At 47.4% G+C, this 14843-nt stretch overlaps 1 protein-coding gene and 1 long non-coding RNA gene across 6 annotated transcripts in view; one reads left to right on the forward strand and one right to left on the reverse strand.

Annotated features, from left to right (window-relative positions):
* The window catches only part of NKAIN4 (Na+/K+ transporting ATPase interacting 4), a 48246-nt gene extending 39925 nt beyond the window's left edge, over nt 1-8321 (reverse strand). For 3 of the 5 annotated variants that reach the window (XM_015296646.4, XM_025142311.3, XM_015296645.4), the window contains exon 1: nt 7647-7856. In XM_015296646.4, the coding sequence (XP_015152132.1) occupies nt 7647-7700 (54 nt within the window). In that variant the 5' untranslated portion in view covers nt 7701-7856. Of the gene's footprint in view, nt 1-7646; nt 7857-8249 lie in introns of those variants that run through there. The other 2 variants (XM_046903022.1, XM_046903023.1) reach the window with 2 other exon arrangements.
* On the forward strand, nt 885-2093 carry LOC121107356. The gene is made up of 2 exons (XR_005841351.1): nt 885-1573; nt 1710-2093. It is a non-coding gene; the product is annotated as an uncharacterized LOC121107356 (long non-coding RNA).
* Nucleotides 8322-14843: the final 6522 nt, after the last annotated feature.

Below are 14843 nucleotides of genomic sequence, written 5' to 3' on the forward strand. Positions count from 1 at the left end.
GCTGTTTATCCACGGTGGCTGAACACAGCATACAGAGCAATCCATGCAAGGTTACACTCAGTATTTTGTAAGCTCTGCATGGGTAATTAAATACCCCATCCTCTTCTTTAGTGTCCTCCATCTCACCTTCCCCATTCAGCTGGAACGGTGCTTACAGATGAACCATCTCCAGAGAACAGCACTTGGAAAGCACAGTGCAGCAGCAGGCACTTCAATGAGTCCAAGGCTGCTGTCGGGGTCACCACAGACAAGGGAGAGGTCCCTGTTTCCCAAAAAGGTCTCACAGGAGACGTCTTCTCAGGCTTCATATATTTGCCATCACTGTGTATTCATTCGAGCAACAGGGATCATTTTTTATTAAGTATATTTATCTCTGGAGAACTTTACCCAAACTTTCCTCAGTTAATACCCAGTTCTTGTTCTCTCATGACTTTGGTCAGGTCACCAAGTGCTCAGTAAAGAAGGAGATCATGTGACTGCTTGCTTGCTTATTCTGACCCACTTCCCTTAGGTCAGCAGCATCCCATGTTGCTCAGAGGTGGCACAACAGCATCCCTTCTCTGCAGGCCTTGATGTGTTCTCATCTCCTCTGGGATGCACAAGGCACAGAGGCCAGATCCCATGCAAATTCAGCTCTCCCATCCCATTGCTGTGCTGCTGTGACAGGGTGGCAGTCTGTGCTCCTGTGCTTCTGCCAGCCAGGGCTGGGGTGGACATCTGTGTGCCTCATGCATCGGTGCAGAGAAAATAATACACTGGTGACCCTGGATCTCTAGAGTTTTGAGTATCAGTTGAAAGAACCAGAGAAGGGAAAATAGGGAAGAAAGCAGGTATTTTGCTGGCCTGAGAGAGACTGGAGAGCAGGTGGGAAGCTGCCTGCTGGGCTGGCCAGTCGCTGAGAGGTGGCAAAGAAAGCTGGCACTGCGACTCCTGATGTCTGCCTTCTCCGAGCAGGTGACGAAGGCAAGCTGTTGCCTCGATTCCCACAGTATATTTTCATTAAGCTGTGGCAGATGGCAGTGGAGGTCACCGCTTCCACACCATCATCCTTTCAGCCGAAAGGTGTCAGGGAATCTGACACCTCAATTACTAAAGCAGGATTCATCCAAACAGCATCCAGGATGAAGGGGGAAAGGGAATTAGAAAAGCTGCTCTCCTAATTTCCATGAATCCTCACCTTTGAGAGAAAATCTGGGATGAGAACTTCCCTGATAAACAACACATTTCTGCCTAACATCCCGACACAGAAGCAGCTGCTCTGAGAACCAGCCACAGACACCAGAAAAAAGGCAATTAAGTTCTCGTGGAAATGAGAGCAAAAAGCTCTCCTTGGAAAAGGCCGTTGATGCTAATGAGCTACACCAAAGTCAAGGGAGGATTGATTGATCTTACTCCAGCAGAGAACTGCTGCTCGCTTCCCTCTAGCCTGTGGAACGTGGAACATGAAGTGAAACAAAGCTGCCATGTTTTGCTTCACGAGGGTTTTCAGAAGTCAGCTGACCTGCAGAGACACCACTGCAACATCACCATTGACTTCTCTGTGTTCAACGTGAAATGCGGTTCTGATACGGCGGTGAGAAGCTGGATCCTTGCTGAGACACTGGTGTTTCTCAGCCCAACTGCTAATACACACTTTCCTTTTACTACTTTACCGTTACTATTTCCCTACTTGTTACTACTATTAATCCTTGCTTTTGTAATCCGTACAGTTATCCACAGCAAAGAAGATGAAGTGAGAGTCTGACTTCATCAATGAGCAAGCAAAGCAGAACTTCTTTGTTCTTATTTTGGGATCTCAAAATCATAATACGGTTTTGGAATGATTATGAAATATCTCAGATTGGCAGCTCTGCGTGGTGTTACTCATTGAGTTTCCTTCAACAACAAAAACACCAAAAAGCATCATCCTACAAGGAGATAACAAATGAGTTCAACAAGACCGAGCAACACCAAAGTCTGTGCTTCCTTTGTGAGCAGTTTCCCCTTAGTGTTTAGGAATGACATCAAAACTCCCAACACGAAGACATCAGAGATGTTTGGGAGATGAAAACATCCAGGACTCAAACTTCAAATAAAAACAACCCCACCAAAACCCAAACTTCTTTTACTGAAACTTTTCGACTTTTTGACAGAAGCTTGAAAACACTTCTGAAAGGTTCAAAATATTTGGGGTTTGGCACAACGGGGCCCCCATCATTCCCAGCAAACATCGCTGAACGCCAGAAAATTTTCATTTTAGGGCCAGAACGGTGCTTTTTTTTTTTCCTCTCAAGCTCCAGAGATGGAGAATGGAAAAAACAATGCACTACTTTTGAGATAAAAAATGTTTCCACCCTGTTGAAAAGTCTCTTTCGACCCAAGCTTGCTACAGACACAACCTGTGCAGTCAGGTCTGCTCCTGACATCTACTCCAGCCAACACAAAGGGAACACCATGAGCGTAAGGACATTAAATCAGAAATTAGCTCTGCTTTTTAAAATGGAAAGGTTCGATTGTACTGACCTCAAACTCAATGCTTTGTTAATGGGAGAAGGGAAAGCTACAGCTGGGGCACTTAGACCTTGCTAAATCGTATGCATTTTCTTAAATGCTCGAAAAGCAATGGGCTATTCCAGGGTTTTCCTGGAGGAAAAGCGATCACAATCTGGCCTTTGTTATCCAGCTTATTCTCCAAGAGTTCCTACTTGAGGGCCCCCGGAGCAGATTCTTGGAAGAGCTCCATTTTGCACCCCAGCCAGAATGCTCCGAGTTTCCGTATATTATTAGCACACAATGGAGCAACGTCAGCCCGCGCTGGGAAGGGCTCCTGGCAGCCCCAATGCTTCCAGCCCCAACCCCACACCGGGCAGGAGAGAGGGGCTCCCTTCTGGGGAAAATCCACCTCCTTCTCCTCCTGCATGGCCCTGGTGCTGGGGGACAGAAAAAGCAGGAGACAAAGCAGCAGAGCGTAGTCAGGCAAAGACACAGCGTCAGCCAAAATACAGCCCAAGGGCTCTGGGAAGAGTTGACTTCAGCACCAGCCTGCCCTCAGCTGCTTTTGGCTTGGGCTTTGCCAAATGGCATTCCTGGTCTGAAAGTGCTAGATGGGTTTGGTCGGAGGGCACAAGGAAACTTGATTCCTGTGAGTCACTTGCAATCTCTGCCACCACCACTATGGGAAACATGGACGTGGGCTGCTGGCAATGCACAATCTGCATTGAAACGTGCTGTATGTCCCCAGGCCCCTCTTCCTTGGTGCTGCTCAGAGCTTTTGGCCTCAGACCACTGCTGCGTTACTGACTCCAGCTGCTCAAGGAAAGAGAAAAAAGAAAGAAAGAAAGAAAGAAAGAAAGAAAGAAAGAAAGAAAAATCTCCACATGCAAAAATTCAACTTTTTGTAAGAAAAGCCCCACAACTCCAAAACTAAAAATGCTCACCAGCACAGCAAGCATTTGCCAGCACATTTTTGATTTTTTGCCAAAATATTCTGGCCAAAACTTTGGAGAAAAAAAAAAAAAACCCACCAGAATTGTCTATGGAAAGCAGATACTTCTCACGAAAATATTCATTTAGTCAAATCCCCAGGTTTCTACTGAAAGTCAGCACCAGTGGAAAATGCTGACGAGCTCTATTATTGGCACAGCTTTAATTTTCCTTTGTCTGGAACAGACACAGAGAGGACAGCATCTGTCAAATGTAGTCTTTTGACTTATGTTATTATTTAAAATGGTCTATTATTGTACGTGGTCTCCAGGAGAGGTTCAACCCATCACGGTGCTGGGAGCCACGCATACACACGATTTCTCTTCTAGAGGGATTATAGTTTGAGCACGCAACCTGGAGAAGATAAACAGTTGGAACATAGGGCAATTTCACATTGGTCCCGAACAGCAAAGGGACGCTGTGCTCACCCCTGCACCTGCTCTTTCCTTTGGTGCTTTGTGCTCAGCCATGCCCCAGCTGCCAGGCTTGGAGCCCCCCAGGAGATGCAGGAACCTGCCCAGCTCTGCGGGCAGCTGCAGAGCAGGGAGGGATGGGCCCCAACCCATTTCCCTGCCCTTCCACTGCAATCCTGCTTGCTCCTTCCCATGGATGCTCTCCCAGCCCCCCCTTCTGCAGACTTATATGCATTGACCACATTGAGCCCACCCATTCTCTTGCCTTCCCTGACGTGTGCAATCCCCACGTGCCTGTCTACCAGGCTGCCTTCTGCCCCGGCCCCATCGCTTCATGTCCTGCCCAAGCTGACACAACCCCTTTAGGTACAAGGGAGCAGTTAGAGAGGGATCTGCACTGGTTTCAAATAGTTTCCAGCACTGGTCACCCCCTTCTGTAAGAGATTAAAAAGGCATTGCCAAGAAGGGAGCGAGGGAGAAGGAGAGCACAGGAAAATAAATAAATAAAGGTATATAGTTACTTTTGGTTAGTCTCAATGTGCAGTCCCATCCCAGGGCGCCGTGCTCTGCGCTCATTTGAGGTATTAGTCACTTTTTCCATTAGAAGCTCTTATTCTATGGGGATTTATAATGTATCTGTAAAATTGTCTCCAGGCTTTGCTTGGCATCTGAGCTCTCGATTCATGGACAGAATGTAAAGAAACGGCAGTTGTTTGATTTACTGGGACAGGGCACGGGGAGGGAGGGATTTTTTCCATGCTCAGCTTGGTGGAAATAAATTCACGTAGTGCTTTCAGGACACGATCACTTATTACTCCAGAAAATACACCAGTTGGGTGCAATCTCAGATCAAAAGTGACCAAGATCAGATCAAGAAAGACCACGTCCTCAAGCGTGGGCTTTCCCCACAACCCACCCACAGGGAAAGCCTTGCCCTCTTCCAACCCTCATTGCTACAAGGGACAAGGGCACGAACTCTGGGATCCAAACACCCGGATGCCTCTCCCATCCTCAGGGTGTTCCTGGCATGGCCGTTCCCCTGGACTTCTGCTGTAGACAGGGATGGGTTGGGAAGAAGGGCAGGATCCAGTGCAGCAACACACAGCAGGACCTGAACCTCCTTGCAGCACTGATCAGATAGGCAGCAGGAGCCTGAGGTGGACGTTGCAGGCAAACAATAACCTAAAATCGGAATGTAGCAAATTACTTATTCAAATGCTGGCCTTCCTCTCCCCCTCTTGATTAGCAAACCGCTGGGGAGCCAGCCCTGATTTTCTCCAGACAGTCGTGCTCGGCTCCACTCCTTTTGCTCAGCCCTGAGCTGCCCACGGGGCTGCAGCCCTCGTTGGTATTCACGCTGCGTTGCAGCCCTCCCTTCCCTTCATGGGCTGTTCTGCTCTCCAGCTGGATCACAAACTTTCTCTCTGCATGCACAGCAGTGATTAATAAGTTCAGTTTCTATCTATTTTTTTTTTTTCAGAGAAACATTTAAGCTGCAGTTTGCAAACACTCCCCAGTACATTGACTCAACGACTTGCACCTAATAGTAAAGCAATCCCCAAAACACACTGCAAGCCAAATCCTCCTCCTTTTCTTTAAGGAGAGGTGTCATTATTTCATGTTTCCATTCACTGTGTATAAATGAAGCCTTGAGGAACAGACAGGAGAATATATAATGGAACAGAAGGACATATTGCTGAACTGGAGTGGGAAATCCCACAGCTGAAATCCCCTCTTCCATTTAAATGAAAGGCAAGACCACTGCTGCCCACAAGGAGCCAGGATTCACCCTGGCACTCTGGGAGACACGGTGCTCAGCAGTGCACAGGGAAGGCTGGGAAGGGTTCAAAGTATCAAATGAAGCAGAGCAGAGACACGAGAGGAACAAAGGAAGTTCACGTCGTTATAATTTATTGATGATCTTGGCCTGATTGCTTCAGTGTTTTGTCTCAGCGGAGCGCACTGCGTGGCACGGAGTCCTGCAGGTCACTGTTGTACTGATGTGGAAATGATGCGACGACTTACAGACAAGTTTGACTTAAAAGAAAATAAACAAAATAAGCACCAGGATGGGGCTCAGCCTCACCCAAGCACTTGCTGGGAAGCAGCCAGGATCTCCTGACCTCACTCCCAGCGGAGCAGAGCTCCAGGAATTCCCTCCCCATAGCTCACATTTTTCCAGCTCTACCAATTCACCCAGCGAGTGCCATGGGAAATCACTACGGCTCAGGCATCCAAACTTGCTTAAGAATGAGCCAAACCGATTCTTTTCTTCAAGGAGGAGGGTCCTTAGGAAAATAAAATGCTGGGGGTTCTTTGTCCCTGTATCTTGGATACGGAAAAACTCCCACGCTTGTCAGAAATCAGAGCAGCACCGGCAGCCCATGGCTTTCTCTTTTTCTTACTCTTTTTTTTTCTCCTTTCCCTCCAGTGTATGCAAGTGTGTGCCTTAAAGCTGGATGACACAGTGATGGGTTTAAGAGACAGTGAGTGTTGAGGTGCCAATTTCAAGTGTAATACAGAGCGCAGCTTCTTTCTTCTGTGATCACGGGTGAAAAATCAAAAGAAATAATCCAGAAGGCTGAATGCACTCCCTGGCCATTCAGCAGGCTCATAAATATGCCTAGCGAGACGCTTTGTGTAAAAAGAAACCAAAAAAAACTTCTATTCTGCATTTTGTTTAACTGCAGTCAAATCTTCCATCCACATCTTCCGACTGCGCTCCTCGCAGTTAGCGGGGCTGCATTCCCACCCTGCTCCCCATCACTTCTAGGCCGATGGCTTACATTTGGAAACTAGCAGGTTCTCATTTTTTTCTATTGATCTCTCTCCCACCTCCGGCCAAGTGCCCGCTCGCTGGTTGCCTCTTGGCAGAAAATAAGCTGCTGTCACAGTAAGCAACTCCCAAACAAAGAGTTTCGACTAGATTTGCCCCTTGGCACTAGCTCACTATTCAACAGAACTTAGGAGAAAGCCTGCCATTTCGTGCGCACCGCTAATGCTCCAGAATAAAGCAAATTTGGAAATGAAATTAACTACGTATGAGCTGTCATTTCCTCTTTAAGGCTGGAGGAGCCCTGGAGACCATCAGCTACTGACAAGAAGGGGACCCTCCAGGTCCAAGCTGGATGCACAGACACTGAGGAACAAGCAGACCTTTGTTATCACCACTCGCACCGACACGCACACAGATGTCACCGGGATGAGCAGCCTGTGCCCACAAGGCACACTTTCTGCACGCCGGCCAGTTTATTCCTAAAGAAATATATGCATGAGCACACTGCATATAAGCACATCACCCTGAGGACGGCTGAAATAATTCCTTCCACGCCTGCACAGACCCTCTGGTGCAGGGTGGGATCCAGTTGACTTAATTCCTTCTTGCAGCTGCACATAGAAGGGCTGAAGGTACCGGGAGGTTTTGGCATGGGGGAAGTTTTGGTTCGGTTTTGAGCATCGCCACCAAACCTGCCGGGACGCCTTCAATGGACAGTTTTTCTGTAGTTGTATTTCATAAACACAAACTTATAAATTGAGGAGTGGGAAAGAAAAGAAAAAGAAAAGAAACAAAAGCATAACAACCACATTTCTCCGAGTTTTAAGAACCAGCGGGGCAGCTCACCCAGCAGCGCAGCCCCACTGCGAAACGAAGTTGTAGAAGGACCGTCCCGGAGCTCCTCCGGCCCCGAAGCGCTGCGCGCTCCGCTCCGACCCGGCAGCCCCATCCCGTCTCCGGGGCAGCCCCCCGGAGCCCGGAGAGTCGGCACTTACCAGCTGCAAAGTGCAGAGGAAAATCAAGGTGCAGCGTCCGGTGCAGCATCCCATGGTCCCCGAGTGCGCCGGGGCAGGCAGCAGGATAGGGACGGCAGGGACAGGGGCGGCAGGGACAGAGCACCCGGCTCGCCGCAGCCCCGGGGCTCTCCCCGTCCGCAGCACGGAGCGCAGCTGCCGCTCGCCGCCGCCGGGAGCGAGGCGGGCGGGGAGGGCGGAGGGAGGAGGGACGGAGGTCGCGGCGGCTGCCGGAGCCCCTCCGGGAGTCGGGGAGGAGGCAGTGGGGCCACAGCTTAAAAGGGCAATGCTCCTCCGGACGCTCCCGTCCCGCAGGCTGAGGCGGTTGGGATGAGCCCCCCGAGCCCCGCTGGGGTGCTCGCGGCCCCCCCGGCACGGCCCGCCCCCGGGAGGCTGAGCCAGGCGGTCCCAGTTTATTTAGTTTCTCCAAATGGGAGACCCTGCTGCTGGCCGAGGGTGTGCCAGCACTCCGTGCAAGGGGCATGGAGACTATGGGGCATCTCAGGCAACAGGAATCGGGACCTCCTCTCCCCTTGCCACATGTGCCCCTCACCTTCCACCCCACGCAGATGCTGGCTTACTCACCCTAAAGTCTTCGTGCCCAGGATTAGCCTGAAATACAACAGTTGTTTCCATAAACTTTGTCAGCTAAAGTGTGCATGGAAGACAAATGCCAGGGTATAAGACATGGAATTCATTAAAATGCACATTTGTGAGTGTCTTAAATTGCGTATGGGCCTTGTCATACCTCAGTGGTTTAAGAAGTACATAGAGGAGCAGCTCCTTCTGTGGAGAGCTTCCACAGGAGCACCATCTAAGAACCACCCACCGTACCCTGCATCTGCAGCAAAGCAGGTCTGTCTGCTTCAGTTGCAAACTGCAGATCAAATCCAGGAGCACACAACCACCTCTTTTACAGCACTGACCCCTCCACGTTGCCTCCTGCCCAGAGGAGTGGGAGCAGAGAGCTTCTGTCACCTCTCCCTGCTTTTGCTCAGCCCAAGCAGTAGGTGACACACAGGCACGCCAGGATGGGGTTGTACTTATAGCTAAGCTCCACCAGAGTGGGTTAATAAGCTTTGGGAGAGGCACATCTGATGACAATGTCATCTCTTTGCAATCTCCATGGCTGCATGATAAAGTTTGCTTTGCTCTCAAGCAAGTCAGGGCTCCATTTCTGCCTCTAAAGCAGTGTGACTTTGGTACTGTGAGTGATCAGCCCCGCTGCCCTCTAAATACTCATACCAAGTTGCTGTTTGCAGTGGTGGAGGTGGAGATGGAGATGGCAGCTGAAATGACAGAGTCTCTATCATTTTATTCGAGGAAAGCATTGCTTGATTAGAACAGAATGAAGCAGGGTTAGTCTTGAAGTGCTGCAAATGTTTGAAACCTGATAGTAACAAAGTTATTTTTATTCAAATCAGATGCAGGGAGAAAAAGAACAAACAAACAAGCAAACTGTGAATGCCTAAGGTTGAGAGATGGACTCTGAAATGATCTCAAATCCTTCTGGTTTTAAGTGGTAAAGTGTATTGATTATCTGACCTGTGCACCGAGCAGAACCAGGGCAGCAATTAATGCAGTCAGATGCAATAAGAGACACTTTATTATGTGTGAAAGGAATACACCCAGCGAAGAAACCAATCTACTTCACCCAGAAAACTGTGGGCTGAAGAAGCTTTGGCACTAATTGTATTCCTAGAACAGTGGATTTTGGATGGCAGAAGCAATAGGAATAAAGACCAGCTTATGTTTTCAATGAACATCGATGAAACACTCCTCACAAACTGCATAGGGAGGGCTCACTCTGCTCTGTGGGCTCAGGCAAGCTGATGTCAGAGGGAGAAGGGGAGCTGAAGGCTGCCATGCACAGGCTGGGGTCGGGCTGGGGTGCTATGGGCTCTGTGAGCTGCTGGAGCAGTGGGAGCAGGCAGGGATGCAGCTGTGCAGGTTGGTAGCTGCCCTTAGGGCCATTGCTGGAGTTTCCTGCATCTTTTGTTCCACCTCCTGCTTCTAACAGCCTCCCAGAAGCACAGCTATTTTCCAGCACAGTTGTAGTACAAAGGAGACGCTGTGAGAAACAGCCAAAGGTATCGCTGCTGGATTCGTGTTTGACACAAACAGGATTTTTCCCCCTGCACTTTTTTTTACTTGATAAGCCGAGAAAAGGGCAACTCTGTGTTGCCTGAGCCCTGCGTGCATCTGAAGGAGAACACACAGATCTTTTTAGCCTGTTTAGAAGGGTGAACATGTGATAATGCAACTGTATCACAAAGAGAGGCTTAAAACTCCTAGAGCCTGGCCATGTAATCTTAATTTATATGATTTCTTGGCATAGCACGGGGTCCTCACACAGAGGCATCTGCCCTTAAGTATTCAAGTGGCCTCACTGGCTTTAGTGCAGCTGTTCCCGTGCCAGTGTTTGGATGTTTGCTCCAGTGTCGTTCTCTTCAGCATCTCCTGTCTATGGACACCAGAGGAGGAGCAAGCAGCCTGAGCACCCTAAGGGCAGGGCTGGGCTTTGGGTTACTCTATGCAAGCCAATTAAAAAGCCTCCTGTGGACTTCTGGAAAATCCCTTATTTCAGTGTGAATAAATGTTAACTTAGGTGAATTTGGACCTAAGAAAAAAAAGAATAGATCTTCATTAAGTATATTGAATTAGCAAGTGGATTAACAGTGCACCACTGGATGGGGCAGTCCAGAGGCTGCCAAACACAGTGTCATCACCAATGTGCACTGTGTCACCAGTGATGTGCCATGGGCCACCACACAAGGCTGCTTGAAAGCCAAAGGGAATGATCCTCAGGTACAAACGCTGTTCCAGAGAAGCCCAGCTATGGTGCCACATCCAAAGGCAGCACGTGCCTGTCCCCGTGCTGCATGCTCCACCCCTTGGGACAGCCTTTCCAAGGTGGCACGTCACATCCTATTCTTCTAGCACACATTGGAAGTAAAGCTCACTGCCAGTCCTCTGATTGATGGCTCCTTTCCATTGTGCACAGCACAGTTTCACAAAGGGACGTGTTCAGCATGATAGGTTGGGAGCCCTTATGTAAGAACTGGGTGAGCTACTCCAGGGCACTGCGGATGTTCAGAATGAATGGATGAGGGCAAATCCTGGGGAATACATTGGATGCTGTGACAACTCCTCACCCATGGTGACCAAGACATGCCACCACTCCGGAGACTGGGCTTTGTGATGCTCCAAGGTGTCATACAGAAGACTTTTTTTTACATAGGAAAGGATTACTGAGCCAGCTAGAAAGAGAAAGAGATTATGTAATAAAGGGCAAGGACTTCTGATCTTCTAGTTTTAAATTTGTAATTTCTTAAAGCTCGCATTACCTGGGATAATGTCAAGGGAGCTGCTTTGGGATGGAGGCCAGCTGCAGCCAACACTACCAAAGGAGAAGGAGGCTTAGGAGTGGTGGCAAATGCACTGCAGAAAATGAGGCATCCCTGTGACAGCAAAGCACAGTGTTTTAAACAATCATTCTCATTGGAAAGGAAACAGTCCCAATGACTTTCATGCTTGGAAATAGCTTCCCAGCAGCCAGGGGTGATCTGTAAGTTTTATCAGAGCTGGTGTGTGAATTCTGTTGTTTTCTTTCTGATCCCCACGAAGCCTTTACTGCTGGGAGAGGACAGTTTCTAATCAGCTTCTGTGGCATTTCAACACCTCATTCTGCATCTGTAATTCCCTAACATTACCTTGCTGAGCTGCACAGCGCATTCCCATCACTGTTTGATGAGGAAGTGGAGGATGGCAGAGGTGGGAGGAGGATTCAGAGCGCACAGTGAGTTGGGCGCTTTGCCCACACCCACCCGATGCACATCCCTTGTTCACAGCAAAGGCTTGCATGAAGGAAACACGACTGGTATCACACTGAGATGCATTTTTCCTCCTTGGGATTGCACACCCACATTCCCAAAGGAACGGCCTGGAGTAGAGAGGAGGGAGTGCCCGAAGGGTTAATTCCCACCCCAGAAGCGAGCTGCGGCAGCTGACATTGCTGCCCTGCAATCCGAGTCCCTGGCATGATTGCAGCCACATTTCCAGCTGCAATTTCACGAGGCAGCGTGACCAAGAAGTAATTCAATGCAGCTGCCGAAGTCCATGCGTATTGACACCAAGTGATTGCTGAGGCTGCTGTGCAACAGTTGCATTTCTCAAATGATAGGACACAAGAAGAGCCAGAAGGGCGAGAGCAGCCCCTGATTTGGGGCAGCCATTTGGGGGCTCTCCTGTAGACAAGCAGCTTCCCTGCCTGCTTAGGGATCAGTGGCCAACGTCCCCCAGCCAATTAAACACACATACACGGGATAGAGCTGCTTTCCTGCCCTGTGTCAGCTATACCTGTTCCACTACCAACAATTAAGACCTAAGAAAGACCTAAAAATGTGGGTAGGCAGAAGGTCTGGTGGGGCTTTCCAAACACAAGTGGCTGCTGCAGCTTTCCTTTGGCTCCAGCTAGGAAGTGTCACTGCAGGAACACAGAGGATGTCTCAGTGACGTACTGGTGGTGCAAACACATGCACCAACGTGCACTCCCAGCTCCATGCACTCCAAGCTGCCTTTCCACAGCCAGTGGCAGCATGCACTGTTGCTTGGTGAGGTTGCTGTGTTTTGGCTGCCAAGTGCAATGAACAGCAACAGCTCTGAATGCTATAATTAATGACACGTAAAAGTTATTCATTATTAAATAATAAAAAATAAATAATAGGCAGTAAATACTGATAATAATACAAAATAAACGTTTGAGAAGAACTGATGTTCCATTCCATGGCGGAAAATATTCCATAGAATCATAGAACCACCAAGGCTGGAGAAGACTTACATATCTCAGTGTGTGAGTGGGAACGAGCTCCAGCCAGGATGGACGAAAACATGACACCCCCTAAAGCCACACACACTTCTCAAACTCACTCCTTTAAAAAAGTGACCAAGACAGGAGTGTATGGTTTCCTAACTCTGCCAAGTGCTGAGCACTGCACTGATCCCATAGGGGTGTCACAGCTCAGCCTGGAGATGCTGCAAATACTACGTTTTGTAGCCAAGTAAAATTAATTCTATCTGGAAAAGCTGGGCATGGAAGAGACTGTCCATGCCTTATGCTTTGTTATCTTATCCTATAATTTGTTCCTTGCTGCATTCTGTATGTGGGTGACACTGGGCATAACAGCTACAACAACAGTTGTACAAAAAGTATGTGTAATTTCAGGATAGAACCAATTCATAATGAGAGAAAGGGATGAGTTGGGAATACAGCAAAGGATGCCTTTGTAAATGTTGGTAGTATGGTCTTATATATTATGTTATAATAGGTATTTGCCACGCATTGCAGAGCTGGGAAGAGAGCTATGCAGCCAGCCCAAATTCCGGGAACAGAGCAAACTGGAGTTGCCAGGGAATGGCGTGCACTTATGTGCTTGCTAAGGGAGGCAGATGCCTGTGGCTTCCCTTCATTCCTGCTGAAAACCAGCCCTATCCTGCAGCCTTTGCACCTTCCATCTCAGCACACACCCGCAGGTTAACGATGATTGCTGGCTCAGGGCAACTTGCAGCGTGAACACAGCAGCACGCTTGGTTGCTAGCAGCAGTTTTGGCCCAAGAAGATGAATGTGTGCGTTCGGGACATGAGGCGAGCAGCAGCCATCAGAACTCAGCGCAGCATCACTACGGATGGCAAACGCTGCTCAACACCGCTCCCCTGAGGCTGCGAGCACAAGTACCGAATGCAGCGCGAACCCACAGCCGCTGGTTCATAATACTCTCTATATATGATATTAATATTCTCATTAGATCTTACATACAGCGTGTGCATGATGGGAACCTCATTGTCCACTGGTTCATGTTTACCAGAAAATAACGGTGCTTATCAGAGGAGACCGCTTTGTCCTTAACTGGAAGGGCAAATCATCGAAGTAGAGTTGTCTTTCTGTCTCACACCCCCTCCTCTCTCCTTCGAATGCACACACACTTACGGTCCCATTATCTTCCTGTTGATGCAGGGGCGTTATGCGTGTAGCTGCCGTTAGCGTTAATGAAAATGGCTCATGTTAATCTCTCGTGCACTGATAGTAAGATAACAGCCTACTTCTGAAGCAGGGAGGCCAGATAGGAGTCGCACTGAAAACCAGCGGCGTATTGTCGCCGTGGGATTCATATGTAAATGTTAAAGCTTTGCTCCGGCCTGTCTACGGCTGTTGATTAAGAATAAATTAGTGATGATTATCAGTGCGCTCTCCAGGCACTTGTCTGCAACCATCACAAAGCGCTTCCACCTCCTCCTATTCATACCCTTTGATTTCTCATCGCCTTCAGAGCATCGCCGGGTGGCAGCGAATGGAAATTGCCCTCCAGTGCCACAGAGGGCCATAGCATCACTGAGGTTGGAAAGGTCCCCAGCGGCAGTGGTTTCGATGGGCATTTTTAGTTCAAAACAGGTTCAAACTTCACGCAACGTAAAAAAAAAGGGGGGGGGGGAGGGGGGAGAGGGGAGAAGAAAGAAAAAGAGAAAAAAAAGAGAAAAAGAGAAAAAAGAAAAAAAAGAGAAAAAGAGAAAAAAAGAGAAAAAAAGAAAAAAGAAAAAAGAAAAAAAAGAAAAAAAGGAAAAAAAGAAAAAAGGAAAAAAAGAAAAAAAGGAAAAAGAAAAAAAGGAAAAAGAAAAAAAGGAAAAAGAAAAAAAGGAAAAAGAAAAAAAGAAAAAAAGGAAAAAGAAAAAAAGGAAAAAGAAAAAAAGAAAAAAAGAAAAAAAGAAAAAAAGAAAAAAAGAAAAAAAGAAAAAAAGAAAAAAAGAAAAAAAGAAAAAAAGAAAAAAAGAAAAAAAGAAAAAAAGAAAAAAACGGAAAAAAAAAGAAGAGGAAAAAAGAAAAAAAAAGAAAAAAAGAAAAAAAGAAAAAAAGAGAAAAAAGAAAAAGAGAAAAAGAAGAAAAAGAAAAAAAAAGAAAAAAAGAAAAAAAAAAGAAAAAAAGAAAAAAAGAAAAAAAAGAAAAAAAGAAAAAAAAGAAAAAAAAGAAAAAAAAAGAAAAAAAAGAAAAAGAAAAAAACGGAAAAAAAAGAAGAGGAAAAAAGAAAAAAAAGAAAAAAAGAAAAAAAGAAAAAAAAGAAAAAAAAGAAAAAAAGAAAAAAAAGAAAAACAGAAAAAAAAGAAAAAAAGAAAAAAAAAAGAAAAAG

The sequence above is a fragment of the Gallus gallus genome, chromosome 20 (genome assembly GCF_016699485.2).
Source record: "Gallus gallus isolate bGalGal1 chromosome 20, bGalGal1.mat.broiler.GRCg7b, whole genome shotgun sequence".
Taxonomy (NCBI): domain Eukaryota; kingdom Metazoa; phylum Chordata; class Aves; order Galliformes; family Phasianidae; genus Gallus; species Gallus gallus.